Raw genomic sequence first — 21082 nt, forward strand, 5'->3', positions numbered from 1 at the left:
CAGGCACCACTCTGCTCCTTCTTGTACCAGTCTGATCTCTGGCCATTTGCTTTTGCCTTACTTCTGTCCCCGGTGTGGCCTTATGTTTGAGAGCTAGAGCTCATCCTCTCATCTTCAGTACACAGGCAAACATCTGCTGTGGTGCTGGGGAACACTGCCATACACCGACAGAACCCAGCACGGTCACAGAGACTGCTCAGTCACAGCACAGATCGAGTTGGGGGAAGACAGTTTGCTACATTATCTGTGCCAAACCACTTTTTCAGATGTTAGTAGAAGGCTTGAAGCATTTTTCCTCTCCCTTCTGGAACAGATCTGCTTGAAGGGGCCCAGCCTCAATGAAAGGATGAACATCAGGGCTCTGTTTTGTGATCTTACATTACAGCAGCTCATCGAGGCTCAGGCACCAGTGAGACTGGACAGAACACAACCACCTTTCTATTTTTAAATACACCTCTTAGCAATCCAAGACAATGATAATGAACACAGGCAGTAAAGGAGCACATCCTCACCCTGCTCTGCACGCCAGGTCAGCACCCTTCAGCCTACCACAAACATGAGCTGTCCGCGTTGTCAGATCTATCGAGGATAAAAGATAGGCACCGAGGCACAAAACCCAGCACAAACATGGGTTTGATCAGCTGCTGTCTGAAAGACACAAAAAATCTGGACCTAGAAGCTTAAACATCATAACGAAACACCTGTTCTATAGCAGAGGTTATTCTCATGTCACACTTCTCAAACCTTAAGCCCACAGCTAACAGCAGCTGTTGTTCAGCACCTACTTATCTACACTTAAAGATAGAAAGATTGAGTGAAATGCTGTGACAATATGAAGAGCATAAAACTGGCCATGGGCCATCTGTGAAATCTGCTGTCAATTCCCTTCCCCCTGTTCAAAGAAATCACCTGCTTTTAGCAAAAGGCACCCAATGCCACTGCCTACAGTGCAAGCTTTAGGGCTAATGAAGTGTTTGCAGGCTAACCATGGCATCCGCATCTCCTCCTGCAAGGAGCAACTCCCCCATGAGCCCAAGATTTGGACTGATAGCCATCCCGAGTGAATCCAGACTCGCTTCTGATACACTCCAGCACTTGAAGCACATCCAAAGTGTTAGCTACAGGACTACCATGAGCAGTGTAAAAGTCAGATAATCAGAAATTGTTACCATTTCTGTTAGCAAGTAACTGTGTGTCAGATTACTGCAGCAGTGTCAGCAGGAAGAAGGGACTCTGCTCCACTCTACTTGTTCTTACCAAAGTGAGCCACCCAAGTACCTGCCGTTCAGACAGCAAGTCTCTCCTAATGAGGCCAGACGCACTCCTGTTGGGCTGGCGGAGCTGCTCCCTTGGAACAGTGGCTTCAGCCTTCAGGAGAACCCAGTGGTGTTTTGGTGCTCACAGCATCATTGTTTTGCCCCAGAGCCATTTCCTGGTGAAGTCTCTACCTCCCAACCAAAGCTGCCCCAAAGTCTCTGCTCAAAGAAACTGCTCTCCTAAAAGCTGCTCTTCCTTAAGTTGCTCCAAAACATGCATTTATCCCACACTAAAACCAGAAGTAGCTGACCTAAGCCCTGCTTTGTAATTAGACAGTCACAGCCCATGAGGAGGCTGAATAAGCAGTTCAGAACCATGGAGATGCCACTGGAAATAAGCAGAACTTTATACTCTGCTCCCCTCCTTCCTCCTCCTGTCCTTCCCAACTGAAGTACTTGGGTAAGTATCTGTTTATGGTATGGAAAAACACTAGTAAGGTCATCATCATCTCATGCAGCCCAGCTAAAATGAAGGTGACTTCTGGTTTTTAAACTCCAAACCATAAAGTCTGTGAAATCCAAGCTCTTCTATGTAGCCCTTGGACATCTTGCACAACTAAACAAGACGACTTTATGTATGTGAAACAAAATAGTCAGGCATTACTCAGATTATGAATGAAAAAATATGACTAGAAATCACACTTTCATATGAAAAAGGAAGTTAAGCCATCATTCAGTGAAAAAATAGAATCTGTTAAGTATAGAGTTAGATCTAGATCTGTAAGGGCACCACTCATCACCACTGAGTCAGCTGGAACTGCTTGGGGGCAGGAGTTGATATATGTTGTTTTACAGCAGGTGCAATACATAATATGCATTAGATGAAGATACATTTTTGTCTGAATGAGGAATGGAAGGAGCCTTCTGGATACAGTGGGAAGAGACAAGGAATAAATCCATATTGATTTCAGGGTAGCTTATTTTAACACACTGAGAAATGATGCCACTTGTTTTACTTGCTGTAATAGCACTTTAAGTAACATAACTCACACTAAAACCGTCTTGCTTAGGATTAGTTTTCTTTCATGAAAGAAATACCCTGTGCAGTGCCAGACAGCCCTGATGGTGTTATGGCAATGCTGCTAGAAGAATTAGCCCCATTACAATTGTCAGTTGTCTTCTGGAAAGCAGTATTTATGAACAGATCTGTACTGAGTGACAGTTCTTTCCCCTTGCTAGATGTAGTCCAAACGTCAGTCTTCAAAGTACCTTCCTGATTGGATTTGAAGACATTAAGGATGCTCAAGCTCTGCCTGCGTTTAATAACTGAATGTCTGCAGTTTTTAGGATGAACAGTAAATGAGATTTAAGTGATGACTTTCCAGCTTCTTAAATGAAAGATAATCCCCTTTGTAGCAATGGTTCAAACCACTGCAGATGATCAGCGCAGAGGGAGTACAGCACAAAGAACAGAAATACAGAGAGACAGAACTAATCTCAACCACCAATACAACAAAAGATACCAACACAACAAACTATTGACTCAATGACTGCTTTAATAGCACAAAAGAGGTGCAAGATGGCTCCGCATTGTCTGTGCTTCCCATCCCAGCAGCTGCAAGGAGCCCAAGCACTCCCTTTGCAAAGCTTTCTCCCCCTTGCTCCATCTGCTCTGGGCCCAAGCAGGGATAGACCCTGGAGGTGAAAAGACAAACTGCACCCTCTGCTTCGAGGTTCCTCCCAGTCCCTGACTTGCCCTCACTGGTGTCCACATCCAATGCAAAACCAGCTTGTGCCTGTCCTGCTGATAGGGGCTTCCTGGTAAATACCCATCCCTCCTTCCTAACACAGCCCACCGACTGTTGCTTCATTCCTAGTTGTCCACTACACAGCAGTATGTGGATGTGTCCCACCCCAAGGACTTCAGGTAAGTGACGGATGTCACCATTTTCCTCTGCAGAGAGGAACATCTTAACCCAGCCAACATTCTTCCCACTATGTCTGTATGGCATCCCTTGCTCAGTGTGATTTCCTGAGCTCCAAATGAGCCCAAGCAGTCCCACTCACTTTGGGACTACAGCCATGCTCCTTCGTAGGATCTCATCTCCGTTCAGAGTGCGCCTACTAACCTTTCAGCTTCCCCACATGGAGGGAAGTGTTAAGAGCAGCTTTATTTCCCAGCAGTTCTTAAGGTCTTTTGCAACCAAGCCTGCATTGCTGGGGTAGGTTTGTACGTAAATACACTTGTATCTCTTGAGCTCTAAAAATCCTTGTACAGCCTCAAGGGAACTGAGGATGCTACAATTCTCTCAACTTCACCACTGTGTCTTTTCCCTTTTGAAGATAAATAACAGAAACAATTGTTTAAATGATTCCTGTTAAAAGTGCACAACTGATTTATTCCTCAATTTTTGCCCTTCCCAACAGATTCTGATTTCTGGGCCCAGAAGGGAATGAATTCTTCCTATTTTAGGATCAATTTTGAAGTTGCAGATGGCAAATATAAAGGAGTAAGAAGAAAACCCTACTTCATTCTATAAAGCTAGAACCCTGTCATAAAAGAATTCAATGCCTGCAACCAAATTATGGTACTTAGCAATTCTTCATATTATTTCCTTCTCCATTTTCCTCTGTGGAGATAGCTGCTGGTTTTATTTCTCTGTGTCTATAGATGGAAGGGAAAAAAATACTGATAATAATACTTAGGGAAAAATTATATAGAATTCAGACTAAGTTTTGACATGGAACATCTTCAACTGAAAGAAGCAACTTGATGCTTTCCATTTCAGGAGAGCAGGCTGTAATAAAGCTAATTGATCTGAAAAGCCACGTATAAAACACCACTAAATGCCTGAAAGATTCATGCAGAAGGGAGGCGAGCTGTGTACAAAAATACATCTATCTCACATTCCCTCTGCTCTCAGTCTTCCTGCAATGCAGCTCTTTTTATGTTAATAAACAGCTAAGAAGCACAGCAGAGAGATGCCTTTCAAAAACAGTCACTGATTTCCATCACAAACCTTCACCCTTTTGCAGCACTACATGAAAACTGGAGGTTCACAACCACACAGCAGTAATGGTAAGAGACAGCACCAACTTCTGGCTCCTGTTTTATTTAGGAGATAGCACACATTAGAGTGATATCCATATGTGATATGTGGACGTATCACACATTAGAGTTCTAGAACTCGATTTCAAACATCACTTTTGATAAGTGTCCTTATTAACTGTTAACCAGCATTTAACTAACCACTAAATATAGCAGCAGATATGAAAATTCACCCTCTATTCTTCTTGGCTATTTCCAGTCCCACCCATTCCCACCTGAATATCATGCACAGACCTGGTACAGAGCATTCAAGGACATCAGATCTTCCAACCAGATCTTCCTGTGACACTGTGGAAGACAAAGTGTTTAAAGGCCCTAAAATTACATTATCGTATCTGTATTATACTATATGTACCATGTATCTCACACATCTCAGGGGAATGATAAAATGGAATGAAGCTCTAGACTGCTGAAAACCACAAACTTTGTACCAGTAGACATTTCGGAACTAGAACTTTAGTGGAAAGGGAACTCCATCCAGAAATGAAGCTGGAGATTTATTTAGTTCAAGTTAGTGAAATTCTTACTTAGCACACAGAATATTACTTTCCACTATCCACAAACATTGGTCTTGAGGTGGGACTTCCAATCCATTCAAAAGGGAGAAGATCAGATGCATGTTACACTGGAACTCACCTAGGAAGGCAGGAAACAAACTGCTTCAGCAGGGAATAAATCCTCCTCTAGGAAAGCAACAACCTTTGCTTCCAGCCAGGAGTTCAGAGTCCCCCAGTAATGGGGACTGCAGGCTCCTGGTTGGAAGAGATTAGTAATAGAGACACACTGAGTAGGGAGAAGCACCTTCGTATGCTACAGCAGAGTCAATTCACGGGACCACATTTGTCATTTCAAAGGAACAGAAAGGTACTTATGGTCCATGCAACAAAGACAGCTGATCTTGATACCCTTTCTCTCCAAGCAACAAATGCTTACAGACTGCTTGACAAAGAACAAGCGAAGATAACCCAGGAGCTGTGTCTGACCACAAAACAGTTGGGAAGCTGCACTTGCTGCAGCTGAGATGCTATGGCCTAACCAACAGAACATCAGAAACAAAGCAAGAGTCAGGAGTTAACCCAAGAACCAAAAATTAAGGGAAAGAATGTTCTGTTATAGTGACCCAGGCTCCAGTCTCTCCACTTTGTGATTTCCTTTGTTTTGATCTGTCAGACAGCTGTCCTCAGAAAGAAAGAACAACTTCTGTACCTCTGAACTATCTGAAACAGGCACTCACAGCTGTTACAGACAGGTGACATACAGAACCATTCGAGATGCCTTGTCTAGATTAGAGAGAGAAGGAATTTGTAAGGCCACTTTAAGAAGTTAAGCCATGTCCTCTTTGAAAGTTAGGACCCTGCCCATTACTTGAAGTTAAAAGTGTGCATTTCCTTGTATTTTTGCAGTTTAGAGCAATAAAGTGCATCTTTTCTCTGTACTTGATGGAATTCTGCTTGTGAGACCCCTCCTCCCAAAATTTTCCTGTGCCTCTCACCTCACTTTTGCTAAGAGCCAGGAAAACAACTCTGTGGTCCGCTGCTTCTAGCACAATCCCACCTTCTTGAGAAACACACAAGGCTTCAAATGCTAATAAATGGACTATCTGTAGATCATACATGAGGAAGCTTCTAGCTGTGCTGCTAGGATGTGTGAATAAGCAGAGCTGGGAATTGCATTTCTGTAAAGAGACAGAAAGAACATGGTCAAATGCTGTGCTGAAGCATTTAAAACCTTAGCCAGCACAGAGATCTACTTTTGGCTCAGGGCATGGGAAAAGCCCAAAGGAAAACAGAACATGAACGTGTGCACCTAATGCAAACGAGAAACTGCAATCATTTGGGTGTTGAGGATGTCATAGGGCTGGAGGTGAACCAGACTGGGCATGCATATAGAATAAGCTCTAACTAGCACAGAGCTGGATGTATCCAAACAAGCCAAAGGTTATTTTGGGTGTCAGCATACAATATAGCACTCTCTTCACTATAGAAGAAAATCAGCTAGAGTGAAGTCTTTGCAGAGTGTACCAAAATGTACAATATCAAATGAGCTCTGTTCTTCAGCTTTTCAGAGCTGGCCCTTCAGTTGTGTCACAAGAGAACCCCACCACACACCACAGAGTGGGGCTTACTTGTGCTTAATGGCCTTGTCCGGATTCCCATTCCACAGGAGCTGGTGGAGGCTGCCAGAACACAAGTAAGGACTGAGCAAGGAGTGAAATGGGGGGGAGTTGTTCCAACTGAGCAATGCAAGGCAAGCAGCAGGCACTGGATCTCAACAAATATGGCTTCTGGGAGCTACAATCAGTAACTCCAGCTGGGCCATTTGCTCAGGCTTCCTGCCAGAAGATTTATAAAAAGAACAGTAAAGAATGTGCAATAGCTTTAAGTATGAATGTCAAATACAGCACAGCCAATATCCACATTTGTTAAGGTTTCCATCCCTCAGCTTTTCTGTAAGGCTCAGCAAGGAATGCAAGGAGTTTCTCCTGCTGATCTAATTTTATCCTCTCGGAGACATCCACCAGCACGAAGGAATGAACTAGAGCCAGTGCAGTTCCTAATTACTCCCATGTCTCAGAGAAACCCAAAAGATAGTAGGGCAGCAAGCACAACATAGCAAAGCTAATAAACCAGCCTCTAATTTGTGTGCTGCTATACATGGAGATCTTGTGATAATTCACTAATAGGTGACTCCAGCCTTTACTCTAACTAGTGCACGTCCAAGTACCACAGACATTTTTATACACTAACTGCAACAAAGAACAGTGGCAAATGAGAATGGCTGGTTCACTTGTACACAACAAGTGAAATATACAGGTGGTTTCTCCATCAGACACATGGACTGGTTCCTCAAATACCACCAGTGACTATTTAGCAAGAAGCATGCTCTACACATGAAGCATGTTAGCATGACTGGAGGTGGGTTTATTCAAGTTCACAGAAGAGCTGGCCCTGTCTGTACCCAACCTGTGCTGGTCACAAGGAGCTTCATTGCCAAGGTTCAGCAGCCTTCCAAGCACAAAAAAGGAAATCCAGTGAGCAAACAAGTTTTTTCCTTGCTATGACAGATAGAACCTCACAGTGAGTATCAAAAGTCACTTGTTCAAAACAAGTTATACCACAGAGCACAAAAATCCTGCGGAGCCAGTGCTGTGAACAGATCAAGTTTACAGGGAACGGAGTCATTTGATTCCTCAATTAGTATACACATAGCATCCACTGCTTCTGCAGACACCTGTGTGTGATGGGTACTGAGCTAGAAACGTATTAAAACAATCACAGGCTTCTGATCTAATTCATACAACAGGCTCTGTCTCCTCCTTCCATCCTCACATCTGTATGAGAGACACAGAGACAAGTGAAAAATGCAGAGTTGGTTGTTTTAACTTCTTCTTGGTTTGAGTACCAATCTTAAGTGACAGTTTGTGACCAGGGTACAAACCACCTCCAGTCATACCATGATCAATAAATCCCCCCCAATATTCAGTGTACAAACCACCTCTAAGGATACAATTGCTGAAATCAAAACACATGCAACCCCCTGACTAAACTGCCACACTGAAGTGATAACATAAAGAAGTTGACATAAATCCATGTACCCCCCTACAACTAGATAAGGCCTTTTAAGCATCATGTGTACCTTCCACTAACAGGATGGGCCTCTCAGCAGGGTTTCACAGCTCTACAAGGTCCTTCTTGCAGCAGGGCAGATCTCCTGCTCAGCATTCATCGAGGGTGCTGGTCTCAGGAAGCTGGAGGCAGTCCTGCAAGACACTGAACATCTGCACACACTTATTTATAGCACAGGTTCTACTCCCATCTCAAGATGTTGCTGCTTTACAGACATGCTAGAAAAGATCAAGTTCGGGAACTAAGGGTTTAACAACGAGCAGGCAATGAGAGGGCTTGGGGGACAACAACAAAACCTTCTCCTACCCAAAGGTCACCAAGATGCATCCCCAAGAGAAATTTAAAAGGATTCAAATCTCTCATGGGACACAGTGTCATTCTGAGCCTTATGACAGCGCCCTTATGAACAGTTTATGACACAGCACACTGTGAGGCAGGCAGCAGCAGGACTGTTTCTATACACAAAGAAAACGTACATTTCAGTCTGAAATTCCTCTGAACTCAGTGTTTTATTGCTTCATGATTATTAGTTGCACTTTGACACAATGTATTTGGGAGTAAATCAGCACCTACCACATAATTTAAAATCTTAGTATCTTACAGCTCATATAGTTGGCACTATAGAGAAATCCCAGAGTTCTGTCATTCTGACCCAAGATTAAAAGAAAGATAAAATTATTACATCCTTTATTGTTGGCAGGTGAACTTTCACTGTGAAAGGCCCTTAAAAAGAGTGAACAGAAACTAACAACGTAAACACCCTCCAAAAATACATAAAACCAGTATCATATAAAGCACTCCCATCTCTCCACCAGTCTCTTTGCTTTGGTACTTTTAGTACCCGAGTGCACAGTAACCCACCCAGTGCACACTGAGTAACTCCCTCATCTCTTTTAAGGAAAAGGCATAACACGGTCAAGTCTACACTGACTACTTTGGGTGATGAGAGACTCCCAGACACCATCCTCATACCCATGCAAACAGTGTTTTCATCAACAGTGACAATGCCTGAGGATTTAATGCATCCCAGGAGGTTTATAAATACTTTTTTCTTTTAAAGCAATAATTATTTTGAATAAATAAATTACATCTGCATTTGCTTTGGTGACCAATTATTTATACGCAGCATAAGTTATCTTCATAAGGCAAGTGATGAGATAGCATAAGTGAAGTCCCTGAGGATCAGCATCCCCGTGTTCAACAGGTTTGTTTCCCAATGTGTGCAGACAGCCTGGAAAACAATCAGTCTCAAGGCATCTGCTTTTTAATCTCCAAGCACAGCTGCAGACTGCATCAGGAATTATTTCTGTACCTCTTCAGCAGGCAGGAGTATGCCAATAAAACAGAATACTTAGTAGACGGTGAGAATTAGTTCTCCTAAACCTGAACCAAGTGCTCCACCTCGTGTTAGTCCTTGGCATTCAAACCGAACTTCTCGTTGCCTGCTCTGTAACTGCAGGTCCAGCAGAATAGCTTAGGATTCCTTCTGCCTGTGAGGAAGTGTTGTCCATGGTGCCATACGACTGCTGCTCCTTATGAGAGAGCACCGTCCTTTCTGTAGGATGAGGATGCAAGACTTGGGGCACGTACATCTGAAATGACAAGCGATAAGGATTTTACTAGTAGCTCAAATGTTGGGATAATTCACCCTGGATAATTTTTCCCCTTGCAACTATTTTCATCCATTTCCCTTATCACATAAGGCCTTTTTCACCCTTACAGAGGCTTCCTGGTGCGACTCTCACCTGTACTTGCACACTGTTGCACAAAGGCCTCTATGAGCCTTGCATCCTTTTAAGTGAGTTGGCAGATAAGACATGCTACACATCGCAACTTCCAAAGTCACAAAGCTGTGACAACTGACTGCTTTTGGGAGATGTACAGATATAAGAATCTGCCTCATGTAAGGCCCAGAACACAGCATACAGAGCTGCTTAAAGTATTGCCTCAGCTACTCCAAACACATCAAGGGTACTTCTGGAACACCACCTGGGAACAGTCAAGGAGCTCAGCTGCAGAACTCTCTGGCTCCACAAGGAAAGTCCCACAATCCATTCAGATTAATACATCCTACACAAGCTCTCTGGTTAGCAGGGTGAGAAAGTTTTTCTAGGAAGCATAAGAGAGTATTAGTAACTCTTAACTTCTTACAGAAGATGTGGTGATGGTTGGTACGTCTGTGTCGTTTCCTCTTTCACCTTGCGTGTCTTCTACCTGTAACCAGTAATAGGTGGGGAAAGGAAGGGAGGCAATATCTTTAGTAAGTCAAAGCAATATACAGAAATGGTAAGAGCCCCAAAACCTGCACAGACAGAACTCTCTTCCCATCCTCTTGCATACTTCTTCCATACTTTTCTTCCCTCCAAATTCAGTTCCTGCTAACACTGTGCCTAGCAGCCTACCTCTACAATCAGCTCTCTTTGCCATCTTACTGGAATGAACCTTTGTGAATACATTGCTAGTGAGAAGGCAGAAGGCATCCAGCAGGAATAGCTGGTGCTACACCAAGCACATAGGTAGATGCTGAAAGGTGTTGGGTATCCATCACTTACCTTGTAATTCAGTGGGCTCAGGTACTTGAAACAGCCAAAACAAGTATAAGCCAAGCAAACAACGATTGTGATGTTGACAACTAGGAAGGTAAACATGGTTGTAGGTGCCTTAAAGCCTAGAAAAATATCCAGAAAATACAATATAAAAACACATGGCAAAAAAACCCAAACTAAACCCAACAAACAAAAGTTTAGTCTCCCCATTTTTAGAGGCCAGGAAAGGTGGCTGCAATACTTGAACTAGAAACAAGACTCAGAGCAGCTCTTCTTCCTCAGTCTATTGATCTGTGATATGTCACGCATAGAGTCCATTTATTAATTATTATGATGGCACCAAACTGGATGGCATGCAAGTAACCCAAAGGATAGGAAATATTTACCCTGGGGGGGTGGGGGGTAGGTGGAAGAGGAAAAGATGAAATTGTATTTAGAAAATGTAAGTAAGGGCAGATTGAGATGAGACATTAGGAAGAAATTCTTCCCTGTGAGGATGCTGAGGCGCTGGCACAGGGTGCCCAGAGAAGCTGTGGCTGCCCCATCCCTGGCAGTGTTCAAGGTCAGGCTAGATGGGGCTTGGAGCAACCTGGTCTAGTGGCAGGTGGCCCTGCCCATAGCAGGGGGTTGGAACTGGATGAGCTTTAAGGTTCCTTCCAACCCAAACTATCCTGTGATTCTATGAAGTAACTACAATTCAGAATGAGATATGAAATGTAGACATGAGGGATAACAAGCCTGTAGAATTGCAGAATACAGGTGATGATTACAAGCTGGAAAGCAGTCAATAGTGTGATGCTATCACAAAATGTGGGCAGGAAATGGGGAAAAAGGGGGAGGAAACAAGTCTTTAGTACCTATACAAAATAATATAGTGCTACTAAGCCTTCAACTTCAGCAGCTTTGTCTGTGTAGGACACCATGATAAAACAGGGATGTACTGGGAAGAATCCAAGGAAAAGGAACACGAGAAGAAACTGAGTAAACATGAACTAAGCTGAAAGGTAAGTTTTTCTTTCAGGGTGGGGACTGCGTGTATGTGGGTTGATATAACATTAATGAATGAGAAACAGTATTATCACTGTACTCTGCAACCAGACTGAAATGTCCATACCAGGCAAACCACACAAAATCAATGACTAAGAAATCAAGCTTTACACACCACAACTGATTTATTTTGCAGATTAGGAAGCAGAGGGCTCTTCCCCTTCCTTCTTTCTCTTTGGTACAAGAAGCAGCAGTGAAATCAATGGCTAAACCAAAATCTCAGGTTCCTACCCTTCAGACTCATACTATTTGGCTAGACTGCCCTATGCACTGATAAATCATTGAGCAACATCCTGAAAACAGGATCCTCTATACTGACCAGTAATCCAGCCTGTATTTTCCATTACTAAGGTCCATCACAGATGATGGTTTTACCAGAGACACAGAACAAAAAAGCTCAGTATAATAAAGATTCATTTTTACTATATCAGGATTTCCTTTGTAACAATTAAAGAAGCATGTCAACTGCTGTGTGTATGAGATGATTTTTCTAAAGCATGCTCTAGCAATTTTGCTGTTATTTTAAAGGGCATAGATTTGTTGGTCTTCCTGGCTACAAAGACATCCCTCAAAACAAGGGGAAAAAACAAGCTCTCAAATATACAAGCAATACAGAGACACCTGTTTAAACCCAAGGACAGCCTGAAGCAACAGTTTTGAGGGCCTCTTACTTCCACAGGGAGCTATCTCTAACCCGAGACAAGAGTCTGCTAACATTATCTGCCAACATTATTATTTCACTACTGGTATGCTAGCAAAACACAATGCACAGTCAACCATTTGTCATCGCTGCTGAGAAAGCAAAGAGGAAAATCCAGTTGGACAGCAAGGGCCTCCTTCCCAAGAAGGGACACTCAACTCCTCCCAGCATCACTGGCATCCCTGTTGCATGCTAAATGCTTCCTTCCTGTTTCATGGATAAAAGGCTATAAGCTATCGCCTGCCTTTTCTGATGTCAAAGCCGCTAGTGCACCACAGCTAATATTATCAATGCCAAGTGTTTGCAACATACAGAACATCCCTATTTTTACAATAAATTACACACAAAACATGGGTTTTATGTTACAATGTGGGGAGGAGAGTCACCATCTCACTGCAATCTGCCATGTGAAGCTTAATGGCTGATGGAGAACATAGATCTTATAAGCATTACCCATAATTTTATCATTTCAAGGTTTTTTCTAATGCCAGCTGTGCCACAGAGTAGCTAATTCACCCAGGCAAATTAAACTTATGCACAGACTACACCAATGCAGGTAGTGAAAATAGAGCCCATCTTACTAGAGACAGCTAATTCTGAATTGATTTTGAGTTGGGTTTTTTTACTGTCACTTTATAGCCCAAATAGCCAAACCAAACTCTCCAGATTTAGGGAACACATGATCTCTGGTAAAATGAAGAAATATAAAGCTCCATGCTAACAGTCTGGAGTGGACATTATCAGGTGCCTCCATCAGAGTATCTTATACAAGCTTTTGTAAGCTGCAAATGTTGGATAATTCTGTGCTACAGGTAACCACTATGACTTCCCATTTATGGAAACAAGAAGAAAAGCCCACAAAGCCTCTGAAACTTCACACATAATTCAGGTAAGATGGCAAGCTGGGAGCAGCTTTTGCATGGGAACAGGTAATACTTACCTAGCCGCAAAAAGGAGAAAAAATAGAGCCAGAAAAGGCAGAGAATTGGAGCAGCAAGGGCCTGATTCACAGCTGCAAAGTGCATCTTCTTCTCCAGCTTGGCAGGCAGATATGCGTAGTAAAGGTTGTAACGGTCAACCATGTGTTTCAGGAGTATGTATAATAAACCTGGAAGGAAAAAAAGGAAAGCCAAGAAGAGACTGTGAGAGAAGACTTGATAAAAACCTCAGTGCTGGAGGAGTGAGGTCTAGATGTCAGTCACTAACCAAGTGACTGAAATCTAGATACCAATGGTGGACACAGCTGAGTGGGGTACAGCTGCATGACAGCATCCTGCTCCTGAGGTTGTTGCATCCCCAGCCCAAGACCCCCATGGTCTCCCCATCTCTCCTCCTCTCCACATACTCCTCTATGGCTCTACTTGTTCTCCCAGAGAGAACCTAGAGCTTCTTCCTAAGCCTGGCACATGAGGCCAAGCCAGTAGGGAAGATTTGGTAACTGCTCCACCACAGCATTGGTAAGCAAGAAAGGTCTAACAGTGGCTTCACGTCTCCCCTTAGCTTTCAATAGATTCATGACTGGATTTCAAGTCAGCTATTTCTTATCCTAAAAGAAAGCCAGTTACTGCTGCAACAGCTATGAACTGCAATAGCTCCGGTGTGCAGCAACACATATTTACAACTGCACTTTGGGACTAGAAAGGGAAAATACCAACTCTATAAAATGGTTTCAGTACTATTTATGCCTAATAAGTGAGTTTCTGGAGCAGAAATATCTGTGGCTCCTGAAATGATTCTTTATACATAATTCTTCAGACAGTCCCGAATCTCTGTGAATAAAAGATGCAATAAAATAAGATGTAGATCATGTCACAGTCACTAAAGACAGACAACTGTCCATGAGTTGTAGACAGATTGCTACATTTCCTGTACACCCATGCAGCATTTAGTGGCTGGTACAGGAAGAAGAAAGTAGTCAAGGCCAGACATGAAATAGAGAAAGGAGGTCTGTAACTCAGATCTGGAGACCTTCTCAGGGCCCTGTAGGACTGCAAGCTCCATCTACACCACAGGGCAGCTGTATTCCATCCACATGCCCTGATCTCCCAGTGACGTGGTTCATTTTACACACATCATTCCAACTCTACGACAAAACTCATTTCAGATGTGCCAAAAGGATCTGGGGACCAGAAGGTCTCAAGTCAAGTTTGGCTCCTTAAGGTGGACTTCTGGGCTGGGTATCCTCTTGCAGCTTGCTTCTCCCAACACTCAAGAACCCAGAGATAAAGACAATCCCCTCATCCCCAAATGGACCTAAATTCTTTTGTTTAACTATTAAAAAGCAGCACCAGAGCCAATACACTCAAACCTGAGAAATAAAATAATCTAATAGACTTTATGTATACTTTTAACTTCTAAAGCAGTACAAGATCTAAGTCAGTCACCATCTTCTGCTCTGTTTTTCCACAAGAAAGGAATTTAGATTATTAGCATTTAGCTGGAATAAGCATGCAGAACTGGGCCTTCCAGACCTCCCACATGCCCCCATCTTGCTCACACAGTGCCCAGAGCTCACTGGAAAACTTACCAAACGGGACAATGATGGGACATGTAATGCTATAGGCCATGATGACAGTGAACACACACAACATCCAGGCATACATTGCTCCAAATTCATATTCAAATGCTTGTTGCTAGGAACAAAACCAGAAGAGTCAAAACTCTCATGTCATCTATCAATGTGTTAGGAGTTCAGAACAGATTCACTAACACAACAATTCACCTTCTCTTAATATCTCCCCATGAGAGATCAGTGATTTCCCCAAGAGGAATAAATTATGTAATTACAGCAATGAAGTATTCTGCATTTTAAGCATCTGTACTTACAAAAAATACACTGCTTCTTTTATAGCCTTTAAGTAATTCCTCAGGGAATCTGTTTTCATCTACCAGAAGCAATTGCTTCAAAGCACAAGGCAGAAAATAATCATGCCAAACTCAGAACCTCCATCTTGCTGCAGATTCTATTGAATCTGTACTGTTCCTTGTGTTGGCTTTTCCAGGAAAATCGAAGGTATCAAAGCTTTGATGCAGACAGTATTCCCACTTCTTCCTCTTGTGATGAGGAAAGCAATGTAAGTAATTTCAACCAGAGCAAGGGGTAATACACAACAGTTAACAGAAGTGAATACCTAAAAGCATCTTTTAAAAATGGAACCCACCCACCCATGAAAAGAAGAACATGGGCCCTTGTAGACAGGCTTAAGTTCCTATTTTAACACCTCTGATTTCAATTTGCAAGATAACACATCACCTGCAAGTGGAAGTCCACCAGTTAAAATGGAATGCAGAAAGTATACATTTTGCTAGGTGTATGTTCAGACTAGTCCATGTTATACATGTCTGCAGCCTGACAGAAGGAACTAACTATAGACAGGTTGGAATTTCAAACCCTCCAAAGTTTAGACTCTAAAATAATTATCATAATTATCTTATAAAATCCAAACCCTAAAACTCTGACTTGGAGCTATGAAGAGAAAAATACTTGAAGTTCAGAACTTGGCATTTGATTATTGACCATCTCTGACTTGAATAAATACCCCCTCATTATCCGTGCTGCAAATGAAGGGAATATGAACTTGTCATGGATGAGTGAAACAAAGACCAAAACACCAACCCCAAACTGACAGGAGATGACAGTTAATGGTGTGAAGGATGGAGGCTCCCACTATTTCTGATAAGGATCAGTCATTTAACTGCCTCTTGCTAAGGAGGTCTCTAATACCTGCTTAATGTTTTTCCTTTCTGCTGTGGACTTGGCCATTATCATGCGTATGGTGTAAAGGATGAGGCCAGGCAGGCGCAGTAGCTCCATCCCATTGCCAACAAAAGCAGAGGCTATCACATAGTTCACAAAGAAGGCTCCCTGGTCAGGCAGAAAGACACATCTGCAAGGAAAGACATCAGACATTGACTGGAAAGCAGACAAGTAAATATAACATATATACAATGGAGCACCTATTGCCTTTGGAAATACTCTTGTGATTAGAAGTGGCTAGAAGACTTCTGATAATTTAGTTGAAAAAGGGTACTACATGGCTATGAATGCACTGAGTACACTGTACAAGCCCAGCTGAGCTGCAGTTTGGATGAGGAATAAACTGTTTATGAAAAGACACAGCAGTCTGATGGGTAGCCTCATAGCAGACAAGAGCATCATTTGATGTCTGCAACCTGAGACAAGATGAGATAAGACTGCAACAGAGTAATTGTCTCCTAGCTGAGTAACTCCTAATTGTATTCTTGTTACTGATTTTGAAACAACATTTGGAAACCTATGTCCTAATAATTGCATTCTGTTCTTTCCCTCCAGCCATAGTCACAAGAGCTTATAATAACCAATAACTGGATTTCAGAATGAGAACTGCCGCAGCAATTTGGTCTCACCGGAATCCTTGGAAAGATCCCCTTATCCATGATGTGCACCAACCTCAGCACATTTTCTGGTCCCCACTCACCTACCCCATATCATCCTGTCCTTTCTTCTATGAAATTTGTGAGGTTTTGGGAAAATAACAGTCTCTTTATTGAATGACTGCATGCATTAGCTAGCAAGAAAAAAGTATGGACTTCTTCAGAGCAAAATCACTTGCATTCTCCCTGCCCCATTCAGAAACTCACCACCACCCCACAGGGCACCAACCCCAAGAAAATTTTAATAAACACTAACCAAAGTTAGTCAACAGCAAACAAAAAGAGTCCTAAGTACTCCTCTAGCAAAGAGTTGCTCATACTTACTCCAGTCTAACTGCAGAATCAGATGATTCTCTGTCAAAGAGCCAACGGAAAAAGAAATCCAGGCTGAAAGAAAGACAGTTAATGTAATTCAGTCTCCAACAGCTCAGTACTGTGTAAAACTACTTCTCTTTTTAAGTAGTTCAGATCAGGATAGTGGATAGAGAATTTAATCAAATAATTTGACCACTACTTCAGCTTTATCACATTAACTAATAGTCATAAATAAAGAAAAAAGATAAAGAATCAAACAGAAATGTCTACTTCACACTGAAGTTTTAATGATTCATTTTTAGCAATTATTATACAGAGGGATCAAACACATGTTACCCAGTCAGCCAAGGAAACAGTCAAATACTATAAAGGTAGAAAGAAAAGGACAGCTACAACTGAACTATAAGACATAGTCAGGAAATTGGGTTCTCACTATGATAGGGTGTTTGGGTGACTTTCAATTAGTCATTGATATTACAAGGTCTTAAATTTCTCTATTAAAAGAAAAGTCAGCCTTTGTAAACTATAAGGGCTAGGAGGTCCTCACATGAAAGGCGAACACTGAAATCTAATGTGTAATGACAACATAGCCATACACACTGGAGGAAGTGGGGGTACATCAACTATACCTCAAGTAGCAACTAGAAACCAGAAGTAAGTTACCGCATGCAGGAGAAATACTCAAACATTACTACACTAAACTATGATTCTTTACCTGGTCAGACCAAGGGAGGGCAGAATCAGTACCATGAAGATCAAAAATATGTAGACTTTATGCATCATTATTCTGTTCTCTGCAGATCTACCAACATAAAAAGTTATTGAGTAAGAAACTTGTACAAAAGACTTCCACAGATGAAGGATCTTGCCTGGGGAATGTCAGCACTCATCAGAATTCCAGCTTCCCCAGCCATATCACATTGCTACAAGATATTCCCAAAACAAGTATCTGAAGGATATTTGGTAATATTTGATAATATCTTTCAGATATTCACTAATTTGGACCAAAAAGGTCCTCAGTAACTTCTTAGGCAAAGGAGATATTTCTGAACATTAATCCAGACCCTGGATTACCATCATTACAGGTCTGCACCACAAGCAAGAGGATTTGTGACAATCTCGCCTGCTCTCACCCAATGACACATCTCACAAGAGCTTGTAAACAGTTCCTCAAGTGTTATGCCAAGAGGGATCAGGCCATTTCAAAAGGGCACCAGTGCCAAGAAACTTGACACTGAGACAAGCTACTTGACTGTCCTTACCAAGGGTCAAGTCTTTGGGAACAACATGACACCACTAATGCTATACCCCTCCTACAGTAGCAGGAACATCTATCTAGTGACACGCTGGAGACAGAAAAGTGCAGTGACTGCTACAATTCAGACTGTTAAACGTGGTATCTCACAGGGCATTAAAACCACAGGGGTTTTATTATAGACTCAATGATCCTTGTGGGTCCCTTCCAACTTGAGATATTTATTCTATGATTTTAGGATCACGTAGCCCTTGGGCACTGTGGGACGGATCAGTGTAACTATAGTGAGGCTTGAAATCAGATCTGTCATCACTAGACTTCAGAAAACTATTTCAACTGTTTGAGAAGGGCTCAAAGTGCCTACTGCAAGCACCAAAAGAATAAAAAGGTGATGAAAAGCATACAACTTTGATGTGAATAAACAGGACATTCTGAATATGATGGCTTACTAGGGAATGATGCAAGTAATCCAGAAGTGAAAAAAAAATTGTTCTTAGAATATAAGAAAAAACCCCAAACAAAAACTGGCTGTAGGCATTATGGGATAAGATTGAGTGAAGCTGGGTTTCAGTGTGCAGCATTGGGCTTTTATGTAACTGCAGGTAAACTGGGGATGAAACCTGGAGTGCCAAACCAAACTGGGCTGATTCAGATTAGCAGCATGCCAGTATGCTGGACATCTCTGCAGTCATACCTGAAAATCTGTTGGGCCTTGGTCCCATAGATCTCTTATCACCACTACCAATATCCAACAGCATCCAAGCTGTGTATCAAGAGTTAAACTCAGACCATCTTTTTCCACACAAAAAAAATCAAACAGATGGATGCCCCTTCTGTAATCAGCATATGATCAGTTGGAGCACTTCCTGTTGAGATGGGATTCTGGGGTTCTGTGATGTTCTCAGCCTGGAGGGGATCCAAACCCACATCTCCTTCACAGAGAGCGAGCTAGTTATGGAATCAGAGGCACTTCCCATGTTCCTGTTGAAGCTACACTCCCTGAGCCTGCTTATGCATTTTTTATCGATTAAACACAAAGAGGGGGAGCATAAGGTCAGCTAACACTTGCTGTGCTGATGACAAATTAAACTCCAGGGTACTGGTTATAACATTAGAAACAGACAAGAACATGACACTCCTTGCTACAAGAGGGTCTGTGGATTTAAAGCTCCATGCAGGTAAGCACTTTCTCCATTTATTTTAGTAATTCAGCTGATAAGGCCAAAACAGAGGAAGATCTTCCTTACTTTGTCCAGTGGCACTCCAGCAAAGTTGAGTAATAGACAACTGTTGGTAGCAAAGCTGAGAAGGACCAGAGCAAGAGCGTTGGGAAAAACTGACTGACAATAGGATTCTGGTGGAGGCAAAAGAAGGTAAAAGTATTACAAACATTTTAATACAGTTGTGGTGGAACAGAGGCTGCAATATTTTGCTTTTTGTAAATTATAACAGGTCGGACTGTGCAAATTATATTCAGATACAGTCTTAAAATGAGTGGGTGCTCAGCACCAGTGTGCAAGGCAAAAAAGAGTGGGATTGGGAATTAAATTCTGTGAGAGTGAAGTGTCACAAGCAGCTTGTATGTAGAAATAAAATCATGGTATTATATTTCAAAGTTTAAAATCTGACTTCCCCTCTTCTCTTATAAAAGTCAAAATACAACTTGGACTTGAAATTCCATTTTTGGCAAAGGTTTTTGATTACAGTATTTAGAATTATGTAAATCTAGAGTGCAGCTTTTTACAACAAACAAGATATAATAATATAAAGTCTCAAATTACTTCAGCCTACTATCAAAGCACAAAAGACCTGATTCTGATGCTGCTTTTTATTCAGCAGTTATATAAAGCAATTCTGATAATGTCAGCTGAATTAAATTTGTAGACATTATTTCATTGTCTTACTATTCACCTATCAGTTTATCAACATTTTGGTCTGATACACAGCTCTATCCAAACATATGGTGATACTCACATTGAGGTAGTGAATAGGTTTAGTGACATTGAACTTGTCCATAGTCGAGATGATGATGGAAGGGGTAGTAAGAAAAAACAGCACAATAAAAAGAAGCAAATTAATGCAAGCCCATCTGAGCCACCATTTCAGTCCGCGCACCGAAAGGTTCTTCCTGAAAAGACATAAACCCAAGCAGAATGAGAAGAAAGCATTTGCTGTTAAAAACATATATATACACACACGCTAACTGTCAAGTAACAGGTGGAGCTGCTTTTTCTAACTTGAGCTTTCATAGCCTCAAAGTTATATAATAAAGCACACAAGTTCCAGTTGCTATGAGAAATAAAGAAAACTGCAAACTTTCGCCGCTGATAATATGGAAGTACTAAACAGGTTAGGACAAGAAAAGACAGAGATAGAAGAAGATCCAGAGAATTTCTGCAAGGAGAACAGCTATCAGAGGCAGAATCTACCACAAAACTGTGACTAGAGAAAAAATGAAAACCCCTTTATCCCTTCCTGCTATACTAAAACAGCATTAAACACTATAAATAGCATTAAACCACATTATTAAACAGGTAAAGTTCTTAAATGTAATTTGAAATTGTTCCCAAAAGATTGGAATAATTTGAAACCCAAAGCCAACTGTTTAGAACAGATCAAAAAGGGACAGAGGCTCAGTAACATCTCCAATTATTACAACTTTTTGTGAACCTAAGTAACTAACTTGGCCTCCTCCTGTGCCTCCTCTTCTTCAAAACATTGGAACACTAAGGTACAGACATTGATAAGTTGATGCTTTTTAGATGTAGATAACAGCAACAGCAGGTACCAGAACTCTGGGGTAGCAAAACTCTGG

General features: G+C 41.8%; 1 protein-coding gene across 1 annotated transcript in view; it reads right to left on the reverse strand.

Annotated features, from left to right (window-relative positions):
- Positions 1-8468: 8468 nt before the first annotated feature.
- The window catches only part of TMEM63A (transmembrane protein 63A), a 31103-nt gene continuing 18489 nt past the window's right edge, over positions 8469-21082 (reverse strand). Inside the window, exons 14-23 of the mRNA XM_034060904.1 lie at positions 20242-20395; positions 19515-19621; positions 17728-17814; positions 17022-17084; positions 16009-16171; positions 14812-14917; positions 13225-13392; positions 10544-10659; positions 10143-10205; positions 8469-9583 (exon numbers count right to left, since the gene is read on the reverse strand). Of these exons, the coding sequence (XP_033916795.1) occupies positions 9413-9583; positions 10143-10205; positions 10544-10659; positions 13225-13392; positions 14812-14917; positions 16009-16171; positions 17022-17084; positions 17728-17814; positions 19515-19621; positions 20242-20395 (1198 nt within the window). The 3' untranslated portion in view covers positions 8469-9412. The remainder of the gene's footprint in view (positions 9584-10142; positions 10206-10543; positions 10660-13224; positions 13393-14811; positions 14918-16008; positions 16172-17021; positions 17085-17727; positions 17815-19514; positions 19622-20241; positions 20396-21082) is intronic.

Source organism: Melopsittacus undulatus, chromosome 3, assembly GCF_012275295.1.
Source record: "Melopsittacus undulatus isolate bMelUnd1 chromosome 3, bMelUnd1.mat.Z, whole genome shotgun sequence".
Lineage (NCBI taxonomy): Eukaryota > Metazoa > Chordata > Aves > Psittaciformes > Psittaculidae > Melopsittacus > Melopsittacus undulatus.